Source organism: Narcine bancroftii, chromosome 7, assembly GCF_036971445.1.
Source record: "Narcine bancroftii isolate sNarBan1 chromosome 7, sNarBan1.hap1, whole genome shotgun sequence".
NCBI classification, from domain to species: Eukaryota; Metazoa; Chordata; class Chondrichthyes; order Torpediniformes; family Narcinidae; genus Narcine; species Narcine bancroftii.
In genome coordinates this window covers 161120117-161138354 of record NC_091475.1, presented here as the reverse complement: position 1 = coordinate 161138354, position 18238 = coordinate 161120117, and the positions used below count along the sequence as shown (strand labels likewise).

Here is an 18238-nt window from a genome sequence, read left to right as displayed (position 1 = left end):
CCTTGTTCTAATCTCACCTACCCTCAAGGGGAAGAGCCTATTCACATCTACTCTGTCTATCCCCCTTGTAATTTTAAATACCCCTATAAAATCCCCCCTCAACCTTCTACTCTCCAATGAATAAAGACCCAGTCTACTCAATCTTTTTGTATTCTAGATACTGCAATCCAGGCAACATTTTAGTAAATCTTCTCTGCACCCTCTTCACCCTCTCCAGCTGGTTAAGGTGATTTATCCACCTTCAGATCTTTCAACTTTACTAGCACCTTCTCCTTGGTAATACCAACTTCTGCACCTTGACACTCTTGAACTCTGGCACACTGATGGTGTCTTCCACAGTGAATACAAATGCAAGATATTTACCAAGTTTGTCCACCATTTCTTTGTTCCCCCATTACTCTTGTTGCCAATAGATTGAATAGAGGTCTGTGCGTCTGTAGAAGCTACGGGAGCACTGGAGGGGAATCTATGGACATTCAGTGCCTCTGAAGGGCCACTCTTTAGCTTCTCCTTCTCTCTCTTACTGTAAAGGGTGCTGAATAAGCAATAGAAATGGCGATTCTTTGCCTTGCAGCAGGAAGAAAGCAATTTCAAGTAATATTAACTTTTCTGTATTATTACATGACAATCTGAAATCACTATCTCCTCAGTGGCATTTTCCAATGGTCCATTGTCCACCCCATCTCTCTTTTGCTCTGTATGTACGTGAAGAAACTTTTCACATCCTCTTTTATGTTGCTGGTTATTTAATCTTTTTTTTCTCCATATTGCTTGTTTTAGGTGTCTCTGTTGGCTTTAAAAGATTCCCAATCCTCTGTTTTTTTTTAATTTTTTAACCTCTATGGATTTCCTTTTCCTGTATTTGCCAATGTCACCAAAATATACTGTACCACTTCATGCTCTCTGCTACTATACATTTCTGTTATCTGTCTTTTGTATTACAGTCAACCCAAAAGATGCTAAGAAAAATAGCTGTGTCCTTAAAGTTGTCAGTATCTTTTATGTTTCTTCATTATCAAAATATTTTACATTTACACTTAGTTTTTTTTTTGAAAATTTTATTTATCATTTGTATCAATACAAAGTATAAATTCAATAATATAGTAACTTAATAAACCACACAAAATAATACAATAAATTTTTAATTTTCTACCCAACCCCCTCCCCCCAAAAGAAAGAAAAAAAGAGGAAGAAAAAAGAAAAGAAAAAGAAAGAACACCTACTTCTACATATATATTATTAGCATATATAATATTCATTGACTTTTTTTATAATTACTAACCGAGAGGGGTGGGCAAACTGAAGGATGTGGATGGACTTTTATTCATAAAATCCATATATGGTTCCCATATTTTATAAAAGTTTCCAATTTGATTCCTTAAACTATAAGTAATTTTTTTCTCAAGGTATACAATTTTGCATTTCAGTATGGCATGTCTCTTTTTACCAAACTCAGTTTTCCACGTTACTACATTTTCTTTGCTGTCGCTACAGCTATATTTAAAAATTTTTATTGATATTTATCCAATTTCAATTTTATATCTTCATATATATTCCCAAGTAAAACTATTCTTGGGTCTTTTCATATCTTTATCTTCATAATTTGTCCAAACAATATACTCAAATCTTTCCAAAATTGTTCCACTTTCACACAAGACCAGACCGAATGTAAAAAAGGTCCATATTTCCTTATTACATTGAAAACATTTATTTGGATAATTAGAATTAAGTCCATTCTTTTTATGAGGAGTATAATATAATTGATGAAGAAATTTATATTGAACCTTTTGATATCTAGCATTAACTGTATTTGTAACACTCTCTTGACATAATTTTGACCATATTTCCTCTTGGATTTGTATATTTAAATCTTTCTCTCATCATAATTTTGATATGTATAAATCTTTATTTTTTTTAGTTTCCTGTAATTTTATATTCAAATCAGTAATAAATTTCTTAATAATAAATGTATCTGTAATTATACATTCAAATTGACTGTTCCATGAGTCTCAAATCTGTTCCTAATTTCTTTTTTAAATATGATTTTAATTGATAATATGCAAAAAAATTTATTATTTTGTATATTTATCTTTTAATTGTTAAAAGTTAAAAAGAAAGATCCCAAAAAAACAATATTTTATCCTCTGTATACCTTTACTATACCAATTATCAAATAAAGAATTATTCAAAGTGAAAGGAATAAGTTGATTTTGTTTCACAACATTTTAGGTAATTGATAGTTTTTAATCCCTCTCTACTTTTGAATCCCATTCCCCCATATTTTCAACATACGTTTTAAAATTGGTACTTCCATTTTTCCTTTAAGCAATTCACTGTTCCATTTATACAAAATTTGTTCTGGGATAGTTTCTTCAATCTTATTCATTTCAATCTGAACCCAAGCTGTTTTCTCACCTATTTGATAATAGGAGGGCTAAAATCTTAATTGAGCTGCTTTATAATAATTTTTAAAATTTGGTAATCTTAGTTCTCCCTGTTCAAATTTCCATGTTAATTTTTCAAGACCAATTCTTGACATTTTACCTTTCCAAATAAATTCTCGTATAATTTTATTCAAAATCCGAATGAACATTTCTGGCACATGAATGGGTAATGATTGAAATAAATAATCTATTCTTGGAAAAATATTCATCTTAATACAATTCACCCATCCTATTAATGTTATTGGTAAATCTTTCCATCTTCTCAGATCTTCTATCTTTTTTAATAGCAGTGAGTAATTTAACTTATATTTTATATTTTTGTCAATTTTTATACCTAAATATTTAATTGCTTCTTTTTTGCCACTTGAATTTTGTCAATCTCTTACATTGTGAATAATCCATATTGACCATAGGCATCACCTCACTTTTATCAACATTAACTTTATAACCTGATACTAATCCATATTCTATTAATCTCATATTCAACTTATTCATCGATATTTATGGTCTTATTAAATGTACTATAACATCATCTGCAAACAAACTGATTTTATGCTCTTTATTAACTCTCATATCCCTTAATTTCTTTATCACTTCTAATTATTTCTGCCAACAGCTCTATTGCAAATGCAAATAAAAAAGGTGACAATGGACAACCTTGTCTAGATGACCTTTCTAACAAAAAAAGTTTTGATGTTTGTCTATTCATAACCACTTTTGCTTTTGGCAGATCATATAATGCTTTTATCCAATGTACAAAAGTATTTGGAATCCCAAATATATTAAGTACTTTAAACAAAAAAAAATTCCACTCCCATCTATCAAATGCTTTCTCTGCTAACACAACCATTACTGCTGGTATCTTTCTATTTTGTGCTGCTTTTATCAAACTTAAGAATTTAACTATATTATCTGCTGCTCTTCTATTTTTAATAAAACCAGTTTGATCCATATTTATTAATTTTGGTAAAAATTTAGCTAACCGATTAGCTAATAATTTTAATACAATTTTATAATCTGTATTCAGTAGTGATAGAGGTCTATATGAAGAAGTCAATCCTTCCTTTACTTTGGAATTACTGTTATTAACACTGTTTTGATAGATCCTGGTAGGTAATGTACTTCTTTCATTTAATCTAATACCCCCATTAATACAGGTACTAACAATTCCTCAAATTTATAAAATTCTGATGTAAAACCATGTTCACCTGGTGCTTTATTATTCTGTAATGACATTAAGGTCTCATAAACTTGTATTTCAGAAAAAAAGTACAAGATAATTCTAATTTTTCATCTTCATCTAACATAGGCAATTTAACTTGTCACAAATACTCTTCTATTTTATTATCATCTTTCAAAGATTCTGATTGATAAAGTTTGACATAAAATTACTTAAAATTATCATTTATTTCCTGCATTTTAAAAGTAACTTGACCAGTACTTTTCTCAGTAGGGATTACTGTTCTAGAAACTTGCTCTGCTTTTAATTGCCATGCTAGTAGTTTATGAGCTCTTCCACCTAGTTCATAATATTTTGGTTGTGACATCATTATATCTCTTCCCATTCTGTAAGTTTTTGTTGTATTAAATCTTAATTTTTTTGATTCTAACAATATTATTTTCTTCTCATTTTTTGCACTTGTATTTCCTTCTCTAATTTCATTATTCTCTCTCAAACTGATTCACTTCTTTCATATTCCTTCTTTACTTTTGAACTATAACTTATTATTTGACCTCTTAGATATGCCTTCATAGAATTCCATATTATAAACTTATTCATTACTGAATCATTGTTAATTTCAAGAAAAAAAAATGTTGTCTCATAAAGTCGCAAAATTCTTTTTTCTTCGGTAATGTATTTAATCTTTTGTTCCTCCTCCAACACAATTGACAAAATTAAAGGTGAATGATCAAATAGAATGTGCTTGATATTCAACCTTTGCACTCTAGATTGAAATTGTGCAGAAATTAAAAACATATCTATTTGTGAATATGTTTTATGCCAAAAACAATAATCTCTTTCACTTGGGTGAATTCTTCTCCAAATATCCACTAATCCCATGTCTTTCATTAAATCTTTTGCTATTTTAGCCTCTTTATTTTTCATAATTTTATCACTTGACCTATCCAGTTTAGGGTCCAAAGTAAAATTAAAATCTCCTCCTGATATAATTTTTCCCTTGGCATTTGATAATTGCATAAAAATATCTTGTACAAATTTACCATCATCTACATTGAGTGCACATACATTCATTGAAGTCCATTGTTCAGAATAAATCTGACAATTTTCCATAACATATCTTCATGCTATATCTACAATCTGCCTAAAGAAATCTCTTGGTGCCTGCCACATTGACCACCACCAGTGGGCTGATAACGCCTCAAACCGTGCATCTTGGCGCCTCATAGTTTGGCGGGCAGCAACCTCCTTTGAAGAAGACCGCAGAGCCCACCTCACTGACAAAAGGCAAAGGAGGAAAAACCCAACACCCAACCCCAACCAACCAATTTTCCCCTGCAGCCGCTGCAACCGTGTCTGCCTGTCCCGCATCGGACTTGTCAGCCACAAACGAGCCTGCAGCTGACGTGGACTTTTACCCCCTCCATAAATCTTCGTCCGCGAAGCCAAGCCAAAGATCTACAATTGTGTACAATATTTTCACTAGTAAATTTTTATTTATCAACATTGTTCCACCTCTAGCTTTTGAATTAAGTGAGGACGCCATTACAATTCATATCCAATTTCTTTTTAATTTTTCATGTTCTTTTTCTGTCAAATGTGTCACTTGTAAAAAGGCAATGCTTATTTTTGTGTTTTTCATATACACTAATAATTCTTTCCACTTCATTTGATTCTGTATCCCATTAATATTAATACTAATAAAATTCAATTTTCCACCCATCAGATCTCCACTAAATCTATTAACCATCCATCTTTCCACTCTCATCCCTCTCATTTTTTCAACACTAATATTATATTTCTAAATGTTCTTGATATATTTAGGTGTATTGAGAAAAAGAAAAGAAAGAAAACCAGAAAAAGATAGAACCCCCCCCCCCAAAGGCGTACATTATTGAAAAAATGCGTTTAAAACCCTGATCTATATGAGTTGCATTTAAAACCACACCAGCACTCATGATTCCATAGAAGTTAGTCCTTCACTCCCAACTAATTCTCTCGAATTACTATACTGTCCCTTGTTTTATTAGATCTATATAATCTTTACCATTTACAAATGTTTACTTGTTTATAGATCCTCCAGGTTAAAACTTTCCTCCCTAGTAATCTCTCTCAACAAGTTTTTTTTAACATTTCCTTTTACCCTCTCTACATTATTACCATCATCATTCAGTATTATCTCTCATTTTAAATGTCACTCACTACTTGTCACTCTTTCTCATTGGGTTCCGTAAAGAATCTATTTTTCCCATCAAGAACAAAAACTTTCAATATGGCCAGATACCTTAGGACAAAGGCATAGCCGTTCTTCCATAAGACATTTTTAACAGTGTTGAATTTTTCAACAAATCAAAACCTATATCAGGGTCAAAGAAGATCTTATTTCCATTGTAAATTAATGGTGATTGTCTTTTTTCGCTTGTTTCGCCGCCAGTTCCAAGATCCTTTCTCTCACTTCATAACAAAGCAATTTAACTAATATCGCACGTGGACTTTGATCTGGTTGTGGCTTTGGCCGTAACACTCTATGTCTTTCAATCTCAATATCTTCTTGAAATTCAGTTACCCCCAAAGACTGTGGAATCTAATATTGCAAAAACTTCTTCATATCCTGACCTTTATCGCCTTCTTTAAGTCCAACAATTTTTATATTATTTCTTCTACTAAAATTTTATAAAATGTCAATTTTTTCATTTCGTTGATCTATTGTTTCAGCTGCTTCAGCTTGAATTTTTTTCATCTGTTCTTTAACATTTTGCATTTTAAATTCATTTCCTCTAATTTTTTCTTATACAACTTCAAATTTCTTATCTATTTGCTGCATCATTCTTTCCACCTTCTTTGTAAAATTCTTATTTTCGACTATACTCTCATTATACTTTTTAAGTTCTGCTGTTAATTGCACCAAAGATTGTTGAAAATTTTCCATGTATTTCTTCATTTCAGCTGTAAGTATATGTCTCTGTCTTTTTAGTCATAACTCCTTGTTCTAAATGTAATTCCCGTTCTTCTTGGTTTTCATCCTGATCACTGGAGCTGGAGGCACTTCCTGGGCTTTTTTTAAAATTGCCATAGTTCTTTTCTGTGCTCTGCGCATGCGTGACACCTCACGCATGCACGGAGTCACTTCTTCTCCCTGTAGCAGATGGCCATTGTCGGGTGAGACCTTGAACAGCAATGTCCAAGGTCTCCCCAGCTCCAGGCTTATCTCCACAGACTCCGGACAGTTCCAGGATCCTTCTTCAAGGTAGGCCTCACTTCCTTATCTGTCTCTTTCTCTTGTTCAGCTTCTTGTGGAGTTACAGCTGTTTTTTTCTTTCTTTGGTGACATCTTGTGTTGTTTATTGGATCTTCAGACAAATTTATCTTTTTTTTAAACTTCTTCCACCTTTATTAACATTTTAAAAAAACTTTTTCGGAGAGAGAAGGGATTCACAGTGTAACCCCGCGTCATCACGTGGTACGCTCCCCCAGGCTTAATACGTTTGCCAAATTCTCAAGTATCTTTATTTTTTGTAAACTAGTCTTTAAAATGTGAAAGAGAATGAGATACTCAAAATTATATTCCATCAGATTCACTCAGTTCAATGCAAGTGATGCATTTGAATCCTCAGAAACAATGTTTATTTTTTGATATGCAAATCAAAGCTGATTTTCATTGAATTCCCAAGTAATAAATTATTCATCATTACCTTTACCTTGCAGCACTAAAATGTTAACTATAGAGAATGACTGCAATCATATTTTAGAATAAACTTCCTGCTGACAGCAGTGCAACAAACTGATTTTAATGTAGTTTTTGATCATGATACAGAAGTTTTCAGGAGCTTTGTTTGGAATTTGCATTTGGATTGAGTCATTTATGCAATCAGATCAAATTCTGAAAACATTTTTATTTTTATGCATTTCAAGAGGATTTATATTAAATTTATATCAATTTAAACATGGAAGTCTAAGAAAATAGACTTAACATTTGATTCTCACAAATACAGTACAACTCCAATTATCTGAAATTGGATTCTCCAAAATCCTCATTTATACAAAATTTTTTTTGGAAATGAACTGACCTCACAGGTTGAAAAAAAAATTCACCCGACATGAAATTAGAACGATGATTATCCTTGTTTCAGGTAACTCCCTCCCCTCTTTCCATTTCTTCTTTACCTTCCCCTGTTGACTTTTCTCTCCAACTCTTCCTCTCAAACTGTATATCCCAGCCACAAGCAGTCGGAAGAATCCCTTGTCCTGGCGTCATCAAGGAGAGTGGCCTCCTGGGCAGGAAGGGGGACCTCAGTCTCCCAGGAGGAACGGGACCTCGGGCTCAGTGGCATTCCCTCCCCTCCTATCCTCTTCCCTCCCTCCCTCCTCGGCATACCAGATACCGACACCAACTCCAAATTTTCCCCTTGGCCTACTTCCCTGGTGTGCGGAAGGCCTAGGAGAGGATTTGGAGTCGGGACTCCGGAGTTGGGTGCTCTGGTAACTGGGGAGATGGGATCCCGCCGCCTCGCCAATGAGTGTTCCACTGGCCCGGGAAGCCTTCCGGGGGATCAGCGGCAGCAGTTGCTTCTTGTCAGGGATTGATAGCAGTGGTTGGGTGATCTCGGTGATCAGCAGCTGTGTGGGGTTTGTCTCAATGATTAGCAGTAGCCAACATTTTATTGGTGAGAATTAAACATTATTTTAATGCTTAAAAAGCCTTTCCTTGTTGTTTTTAAAACACTGATACAAGTGATTTCCTGTGGCTACTGGGCTGTTTTTTTTTAAATGACCAGGTCTCCAAAAAAAATGTTTATCCGACATAGGCCCAGTCCTGACCATTTCGGATAATTGGAATTGTACTGTAGTATTTTATTATGTTATGTGCCTAAATGTGCTCCAGTCTTCATTATCATCTTAACAAATGCCTTCACATTTGAATTTTGCAGAAGTGTGACTTTAGACCGCGCAACAGGCAACGTAAAAGTAATAAGAAGAGAAGTACTGAACATGTTTCATATGATGAAGCTGAATGTGACAGATATGAGAGGGGTAAGTTAAAATTTCTTTCTTAAAATTGATCATAATTTATGGAATTCAATGCCACCATGATAAAATCAAAACTGTAAATTATTTTGTTGCTCTTTAATTGAATCCGCAATGGGCTTTGGGGATACAGAAATTATGAAAGAGCACATAATTTTGGGGGCTGCTGCCAGTCTCCAGAATTCAAACAAAAAGAACAGTGTAAGTGCCATATTTTAAAGTAATATTTAATCCATCTTAATTACCATTTTCAGCCCTTTGCACCACGACAGAAAGAATTTTTGGACATTTGAGAGAGGGTAGAATAGATTTTCTGAGGGAGTGACAGTTATTAGATAACAAGTTAATGGAGAGAATGGAGATGTTGGAATTGGCTGAAGCAAACACAGAATTGGTTGATGCAGGTACCAGGGTTTAGATGTTTTAAAGGGGATAGGGTTAGGGTTAGGTAACAAAAGTGGGAGGGGGAGTAGCATCAGGGATAGTATTATAACAGCAGGAAAGGAGGAAGTTGTGGAAGGATTGCCCACTGAGTTAGTGTGGGAAGAGATCAGAAATGGTAAGGAAGTGATCACTGCATAGGACCCCCCAAATAGCTCTTAGTTCACTGAGGAGCAGATAAGTAGGCAGTTTTTGATGTGGTGTTGTTGTTGTTATGGGAGACTTCAACTTCCAAAAATTGATTGACACCTTCTTACTGCAAGAGCGATAATGGGGCAGAATTTGTCATGTGTGTCAAGAAGGATTCCTTTCACAGTGAGGAGACCAGTTGACTGGAGGAGTGGCCATGCTGGATCTAGTACTGGGTAATGAACCTCGTCACATAACAGATCTCTCGGTGGGGGATCATTTCAGTGCAAGTGACCATGACTTCCTGACTTGTAGCACAGCTATGGACAAGGATAAAAGCAGACAAAATGATAAAGTGTTTAATTGGGGAAGGTCTAATTATGATGGAATTAGACAGGAAATGAGGAGAGTAAATTGGTAACAGATCTTCTCAGGGAAAAGCACAGGAGAAATGTGGTGGATGTTTAGGAACCACATGTGTAAATAAAAATAACTTTTTGACTTATGAAATAAAATTTATAGTGGTATATACATTTTAAAGTTTATTAACTATGATTTATATCATTCAAAAATTGTTCAATGATACAGGGGGACAGCAGGCCAGAAAGGAAAAAAAAATTGAAAAATAAATTAGATAACAGTTTCAATTTTGATATTACTAAGCAACCATAATTTATATTAATTACTGAAAATGTATTAAAGAATTAAAGGATAGACATTGAAATGCTAATGCAGTTTTAAAAATATGTTCTATTCATTTATGTCTTAGATTCTAGGTATTTTAAAATCTGTGTAAATTTAAATATGCTTGCAGTTGTACAATATATGATATTGTTAAACTCTAAAATGTGAATAAAATATGTAACAGATTATTTTAATTGTATGAAGATATTTTTGAATAAAGCACATTTTTAAAAATTTTAGGTTGGAATTCAGATGCATCAGTTAATCCCAGATACCAAAACTTCACTTAATTCCTTCTCTTCATTTGTATGGAGTAACTCTACTGGTGGGACATCATGTCCAAAGGTGGATCTGTTACAGTCATCAAAGAAAGCAGTGGAATCCAGACTTTCAGAAGGTTAGCAAATATGAAAAATTATTGACCCCTACTGTAGAACAAATTCACAAAAAAGGAAGGAGGGGCAGAAAAATGATAGAAAATGCTGGAGATCAGAAGGATTAGCCAAAAAAGAAGGAAGAGTAAAGAAAACTTGTATTGCAAATTTGCAGTGAGAGTTAATATGGGGAGAAAAAAATGGGTAAAGGGCCATATAAAAATAGATAAATATATATATGCTGCTTTCTCTATTGCAGATGTATGCTCACATCATCTATGTTTGGGGTAAATAATTATATTGTATAAACACTTACGGGCATTGATACACAATTGTTTGAAAGTATTCAAGATTTATCATGTAATAGTACAGAACATGTAATATTACATGAAATTGTCTTCTGCCTGCACAAGGGCAGACAAAGGGCTGCCATTAGCCTGTTACATCTTACCATAAGAGAGAAAGAGAACCAAAAAGAGAGTCCCTTCAGTCACCGAGTGCCTGTGGATTCACCTCCAGTGCTTCTGCAGCCAAAGAGGCTCCTGTTCAATTCATCAGCAATCAGGAAGCCTTCAGCGCCTGAGGCCTTTCGGGGGCCTTTCTTGCCCTCAGCACTGTCTTGAATTCTGGCTCCAGTGCCTGGTTCCCTTGAGCATTAGGGTTCCCATAAGAGTGCAAATAGACAAAGCATTAGTTGTCAATTATGTTTGGGGTTTGTAAATCAGAGTACAAGAGTAAAGAGATTATAAATCTGTAGAAAACACTGGTAGAGTCTCAGTTTTAACACTAAAGGTAGATTTTGACATCAAATCAGAAGTTATTTTCGCAGAATTTTCAATATCGATTCATTACAATAATGTCAAGGATGGTAGTTCTATGCTAATATAGATAAACAAAATATCGAGATTTCATTCCTACTAAACAGCTTAAGAGTTGATAGAAATTCTTAAACTGATCATTTTCATAAAGGATTGAGAATTATTATGTCATTTTTGTTGAATATTACTGAGAAGTTGATAATTTAAAATGATCAGCAAAGAGATATTATGGAGGTTCTCAGTAGTGACTGTGGAATGTTTTGTGATAGTGGATGGTTCAGGTAAAAGTATTGCATTCAGTGAGAGAAAATTGAGCAAATATTTAACCCTGAGAACTATTATGAAATAATTTGAGCTGGTTGACATGCACTGGAGTGTATTTTCAATCTATTGAATGACTTCCTCCATGTACTGCAGTATGGCTCTCTTACCTCATTTCTGAATTTGTCCATTCCTTTGCTGACCTTGCATGCAAAATGTCAATGTTGCAAAGTCGCAAAAATGAGCTCATTGTTAATTAAACACTTTGTCTATTCCAAGATCAGAATTGTATTTTCAAATCCAGTAATATTAGCACCTTCCTCATGGAGTAATTGAGTTGTGCACCCATATAGTACTTTAAGAAATTGCATGAATTCCAGAGAGTCATATACAATAATATTTGTTATGGCCTTGACAATGTAAAGTAAATACAGGTACGCAATCCTTTATCCAGACATCTAAAATCCAGAAAGCTCCAAAATTCGGCAAGTGGGGAGAGAGACAGACAGCACGAGTCAGGTGGGTGAGGGGGAAAGACTGGCAGCTTTATGAGATCATGCAATTACATTTTTGCATTTCAATTGTTTCTCCAGTATTCCATTTAAAAAGAAACGTCTGGATTTCTAAAGGTGATCCTTTTTAATTAGCCTCTCAGAAGTACAGGTACCCATGTCAAACAAATCATGTGCTCACATTTTCCACACGATGCCAGATGTAGCAAAGAAAATACCCAAGATATCTGATGTCCAGATCTATGCCACTGATAACTTCAGTATTTTGGAATTACAAACAATATGGTGCAATGCATTTTTTTCCCCCACAAAGTCTTTGGTGCTCAATCAACACTTGAGCATCTCTGGATGTTAGCAAATATAGTCTTTCATAAGGATTTGCATTTTATTATTTCTATATCTGCAATATGAGAATGGATGCATTTAAAAAATAAATGTTGTTCTTCACACATCTATTATTTGACTGAGGCCAAAAAATTGTGTATTTCTGTTTCATTGCCAACTACAATATGTTGTGACTTTGAAAAGAGTAAGATGAGTTCATCTCAATACTTGTGAAAATGTAATTCTCAGCATCAATTATTCAATGAGTGAGTGAATATTAGGTTTCAAAATTGCTATTTGAAGGATTGTACTATTTTAACAGCATTGTATCATGGAAATATTTATGAATTAAGACTTATTCTGTTCTGTCGTTCATTTTGATTAATTTATGGCATAAATGTAGTTGCAGTATGTTTATGGATTTTCATTTTTATTTTATTATGCTTTGTTAGAAAATATTCTCAGATAATTTAAAGGGAAGTTGTTCACTCAGTTCACCATTCCGGATTACCTGATAGGCAAGAGCATTTTCTGAGGCCATTGCGCAATCATCTGTGAAAACTAGAAGGCATTAAGTGCTGTTACTTTTCACACTTGTCAGTTGTACATAATTATCATGTACAATACTCATTTCACCACTCCCTTTGTTGTATCTTCTTACATTTATGTACAGATGCAGTTTCTGGAAGAAAAAAGGTGCCAACAACTGGAATGTCTCCATTGATGTCATCGAATACAATTCTCAGTGCTTCAGAAAACTCATTAAAAGCCAGTGAAATGCTTATTTCTGAAAACACACCTGCCTGTAGGGATAGAGCTGACATCAGTATTGAAGTGCCATCCCCTTCTCAGGTAATGTACAAATATTTGTTACTACAGCATCTTTAACAGCAACTACATAAAACACTTTTGAATGATTTGTTTATATCTATTTAAAACATTGTTTCAAAGATTATCAATAGAGCAGAAAAGAACAAATCTATTGTGATGTTTTTCCATTTGAGAATATTGTTAACGTACATTAGTAAATTTATTGTAGTGTACAATTGTCGTTCACAGTGTATTTAAACTATTAGTAATACTTGAACAGCACTGGAATCAATGGAGTTCAATTGCAGCCTTAGACAGACACTTTGATACACAGATTTTGTATTAAAAAAAGCTGTTTGGTAAGGTCATTTGTTTACCTCTTTGGTGAAGGCCTTAATCTGAAACGAGAACTGTTCGTTTAGATTAGTCATTCCCAAAGTGGTAGTGCTGCCCCTCCCTCCCCCCTCCCCCACCCAAGGGGGCGGTGAGGAAAAAGGGCACGGTCCAAACCTTATTCACTCTGCTGAAAAGTTTAATGAAGAAACCAGTGCAGTAATTTTCTGGAATCACAGTCTCTGGGTGGCAGTAGAGAGCAAAGTAAATGGCGACAAGGAGGTCTCACGAGAATTGGCCTTGGTGGCTGCCATGTTGTATTTGGTTTCAGTCTTTTAATAAGTTGAGAGAGAATGGGAAGAGGAGGAAGGGTGGACGGAACGAGGGAGGTGCCGAGCACAGGGCTCTTGGGAGTGAAAGGCCTGGAGCGAAAGGAGTTGGCCCCAGGAGAGAGGCCCACAGGCGGTGTCGGCTGAGGAATAAGAGGTTGGAGGTGAAGGTGGTGAGTGGGCGAGGGAGAAGAAAGAGATGTGTGTTTGTTGTATGTGTGGGGGTGGGGAGCATTAGGGATGTGGTCTGGGAGCCAAGGGGAGGGCAGCCTGAAAATGTTTGGGAACCACTGATTTAGATTCTCACCCCCTGTTTTCTTCTTGACCAGTTGACTTTCTACAGATTGTTATGTCCTGGAGCAAAAAAACCCATCTGCAGCCTCTTGTGTTTCAAATCTCTTTAGTTCTTTAAATTTTGTGAACTTTGAAGAGAATGAAAAGAAACTCCTTTCATCATCACTTTAATGAAAAAGCCAAGACCTTTTCAAAGATTGGAATTTGTTAAGTTGATTATGTCATTTTCTTCTCTCAGTTTCAGGAAAAGAAACTGAGGGAAACTCATTTTATCTTGTTGTTCTGGACAAGTTTATTCTAGTTCTTATTTATGGCACCCTACCAAATGGAAACATTGATAGAAGGCCCATTCCAGCTCATTTTTTTTTAGTGCTTGTCAAAAGCATTGTGATGTATTTATTCTTAAGTGTCTCTATCATGTACTTTGGCCTGAAAATGCATTGGAGTGAGGAAAAAGGAAAACTCCCTTGGTACATTCTCTTTTTCCCTTTTTAAAACATTTTTATTGATTTTCTACACACAAAAAACCAAGCCAGTACATAATTTATATGGAATGCAAAATGTAATTAAGAAATTGCACAAATGTTGCATCGCATCCATAATAACATAGCGAAAGCAAATAGACAAAGACAAAAAAAAAATCAAATGTTAATCAAAACCCCATCTCCCTAGCAATGTTTCATGGCAAAAAGAAACAACAATAAAATTCACTCCTAAAAGTGAATGGAAAAAGCCAACAAAACTCAGAATATAAATATATCTAAAGATTGTGATAATAATTCAAAAATAGTCCCCACAACATTTGGAATTTTATGCTAGAATTATTGATTGTATATTGAATCATTTCTAAACTTTAACAAAACATGAGTAGGTGGGAGGTGCCCTTCAACCTAAGTAATACAGCACGTCTCACCAAAGGAGAAGTAAAAGTCAAGATACAATATTTATTTGGAGTCAACAAAACTTCATCTTCTGTTGTAACAAAAAGAGTTACCAAAAGATTCGGTTCTAACTTTCTATCCAAGATTAAAGATAAAGTTTGGAAAACCTCCTTCCAGTACTGATCAAGACTAGGACAGGACCAGAACATGTGAATTAAAGAGGCCTTCTCTCTTTTGCATTTATCACAACACAAGTATACCTCTGAATAAATATGAGATAGTTTGACTTTGGAAATATAGGCCCTGTGTACAACCTTAAATTGTTATAAACAATGGCAGGCACATAACAACGTAGTATTGACTAACCTTAAGATAAATACCAGATCTCTTCCAACATGGACAAATTCAAATTTTGTTCCAAGTGTTTTTAATTTTAAGCATTGGGGCCTGCCCAAGGTCAGCCATTTCACCATAAATAAAGAAAACTAAACCTTTATGTGAAGGTTGTAAACTAAAAAAACGTATCCACAACAATCACAACTGGTACCCTGGGAAAATCAGGCATTTGAGATCGAAGAAAATGTCTGATTTGCAAATATTTTTGTTTTTATTAATATTTGGTAAATTGTACTTTTCAGAGAGTTGTTGAAATGATGCAAAACTATTATCAACAAAAAGATCTCCGAAATGCTCAATACGCTTTCTATGCCAAATTGGAAAAGCAAAATCTTGCAGAGCTTGTACATTCTCCAAGTGACATTTTTTTTGCAAACTTTGAGTAAAAAATGCAACAAAATATTTAACTGTTTTCAACAAGTCTTTTCTATTTCCGTATCTGGTACCCCTTTTCACAGACTTCCAACACTGGTCACCAGATTGCGATCAGTAGTAGTAATCTTCTTCAACATTGTGAGAAATTCTGAGGCTAAATGTAACAGCCTAATTTCAAACCAGATGAGTGCATCTCTAAAAACAGTCTTGGACATAATGTACACAAGAACTTTTGCAGAATTCATTATACTTCTGTACACCTTTTACACTGGAAGTCAGGTAGAAATTTGGTGTATAGAACACTGAAGTATAAATGTATTTTTCTATTCTTTGGTGGTGAAATGTTGTCAAAGTTTCAGTTTAAAAAGAAAATCAAATAATTTTCAATTCATGTACTGTATTTGAAGTGCTTAATTCTTGACTCAATGTTTTGTGAAATTTTGACCGTGATTTATGGTTTTATTAAAAATGTTTTATTACTCTTGGATACTGATATCTTAGCCACTAAGTAGTTTTCCACTAAAAATTTGAGAACTTCAGAAAATTTGGTCAGATAATCATTTTTTAAAAGTGTAATATGATATTTTTTATCTTTTTTAGATAGATCCTACCGTTTTGGCAGCACTCCCTCCAGACATAAGAGAGCAGGTGGAGCAAACATTCTCAGCTCGACAGCAGCCCGGTTTTACTGATATCCGTGTGAAAGAATCAGTGAGAGGCATTGCCACTGGACATGTACCTGGGTCAATGGGGACATTAATACTTGAGTTGCCAGGAGCTCCTGAACCAAGCAGTTCTGCTGGAATGATTGTAGCCCTTCCAGCTTTTTCACAGGTAAGATGAGATGAAAGCTTATTGTTATTACATAAGTACAATGTACTGATGCATTGAAATTATTTCTTGCTGCAGTCAAATAGGTACATTAGGACACCAACGACAATAGTGTAAATTAAATTAGCTCAAATTGCCAAGACAGGAAAAGGGGTAATAAATATTCATAGTCTCAGTTAATGCAAGAAGTGATTTTTCAATAATGCAGACAGATCTTTTGGTAGTACAGGAGTAGTGGTGTGGGGGGGGGAAGAATGGTTTTTGAAGTGAAAGGTGGTGGAGTTCAAGCTTTTCTACTTTTTGAATGTAGCAGTGAGAATCGGTTGTGACTCAAGTGAAGGTGTTCATTTATAATCTTGACTGCATTTTTGAGCAGCATCTCACACATAAATGTCTTCAATGGATCGGAAGTCAATGCCCATGATGAACCTGGCCAAGTCTGCCACTTTCTGCAGCCTTCAGCTCTCCTGGGAATTTGAGTTTCCAAACCATGTCATGATGCAACAAGCCATTATACTTACCGCAGTACACTTGTGAAAGTTTGGTTGAGTATTTGACAATATCCCAAATCTACTCAGACTTTTTAGAAATGGAGGCGGCGGTGTGGCTTCTTCACAGTTGCCTCTATGTGCTGGCTCCAGGAGAGGTCCTCTGTTGTGTTGGCTCCCAGGAACTTGAAGATACTAACCCTGTCCACTCCTGTCCCATCAATATAGAAAGGTGCATGGACCCTTAACCTTCACTTCCTAAAGTCCCCCATAAATTCTTTAGTTTTGCTGACGTTGAGAAGTAGGTTGTGGTGGGGGGCGTGGCAAGATGGCGTAAGGATCAGACGTGCCTTCCAGTCCTCTCCTGACTCTATCTTATTGTTTTGTCTAGAAATGCCCGTTAAAATTCTTTAAAAGTTTAGATAATTTCAGTGCTGTTAATTTAACTTATGATGGTACAATTGGTGGAAAAGAGCAAAAAAAAAATGACAACAGATCATCAAAAAACTACATTTTCCAAAAGTTCAAGTTTTGGAGCCTACCTACAGGAAAGACACCGGGACTCAGCGTGAAATGGATCCCAGGAGAGAGGTACAGTGTTCGGATGTAGAGCTCTATGTTACATCGGTAGAGCCCCCTAAAGAGGGCGCCAAACAGCCTTTAGAACAAAGAGTTACTCAAAGGCATTTGTCAACTGTAGAGGTGGCGCTGCAAACTGCATCTTTTGAGATAGAAGAACCTATACAACTTGATGTACTGGGAGAACTTAATACATTATGGACTGGGGAAAACCCCGGCCAGTGTCCTCCAGTCATTGCTGGAGAGGCTGTGGCTGGGGTTTCCACGCGCAGTCATACTACAAGGAAGGCAACCAGAATGAAGGAAGGAACAGAAGATCCTTTGGTTATGCAGAATAAGCAGGAATCTGTTGAGCCAAAATCTCTTCCAATTGAAAAGATTTTTGTGAATCTTGAATCTAAATTATCTTATACAATGCAGGGATTATCCAAGATTATGACTGAACTTGGTACTAGGTTTTCTGGTGAAAATACATTCTCAACAGATGGCTGAGTTTGGAGCTTTTAAGCTTGAAGTGAGAGATAAATTTAATTCATGTGAAGAAGATATAGACGAAATACGGGATCAAGTTTTTGATGTGACCAAAATGGTCGAAGACTTACAAACTCAAAATAAAAATTTGGTGAAAAAGATTGATTATTTGGAAAACCAATCCAGACGGAACAACATAAAGATTATTGGTTTGCCGGAAGGTATGGAGGGACCAGACCCAAGAAAATTTTTTACTGAA

At 35.1% G+C, this 18238-nt stretch overlaps 1 protein-coding gene across 6 annotated transcripts in view; it reads left to right on the top strand.

Moving 5' to 3' along the window:
• The window catches only part of rev1 (REV1 DNA directed polymerase), a 124409-nt gene that overhangs the window by 72677 nt on the left and 33494 nt on the right, over positions 1 to 18238 (top strand). For all 6 annotated transcript variants that reach the window (XM_069891014.1, XM_069891013.1, XM_069891016.1 and 3 more), the window contains exons 15-18: positions 8553 to 8655; positions 10144 to 10300; positions 12866 to 13044; positions 16211 to 16444. In XM_069891014.1, coding sequence (XP_069747115.1) covers positions 8553 to 8655; positions 10144 to 10300; positions 12866 to 13044; positions 16211 to 16444 — 673 coding nt within the window. The remainder of the gene's footprint in view (positions 1 to 8552; positions 8656 to 10143; positions 10301 to 12865; positions 13045 to 16210; positions 16445 to 18238) is intronic.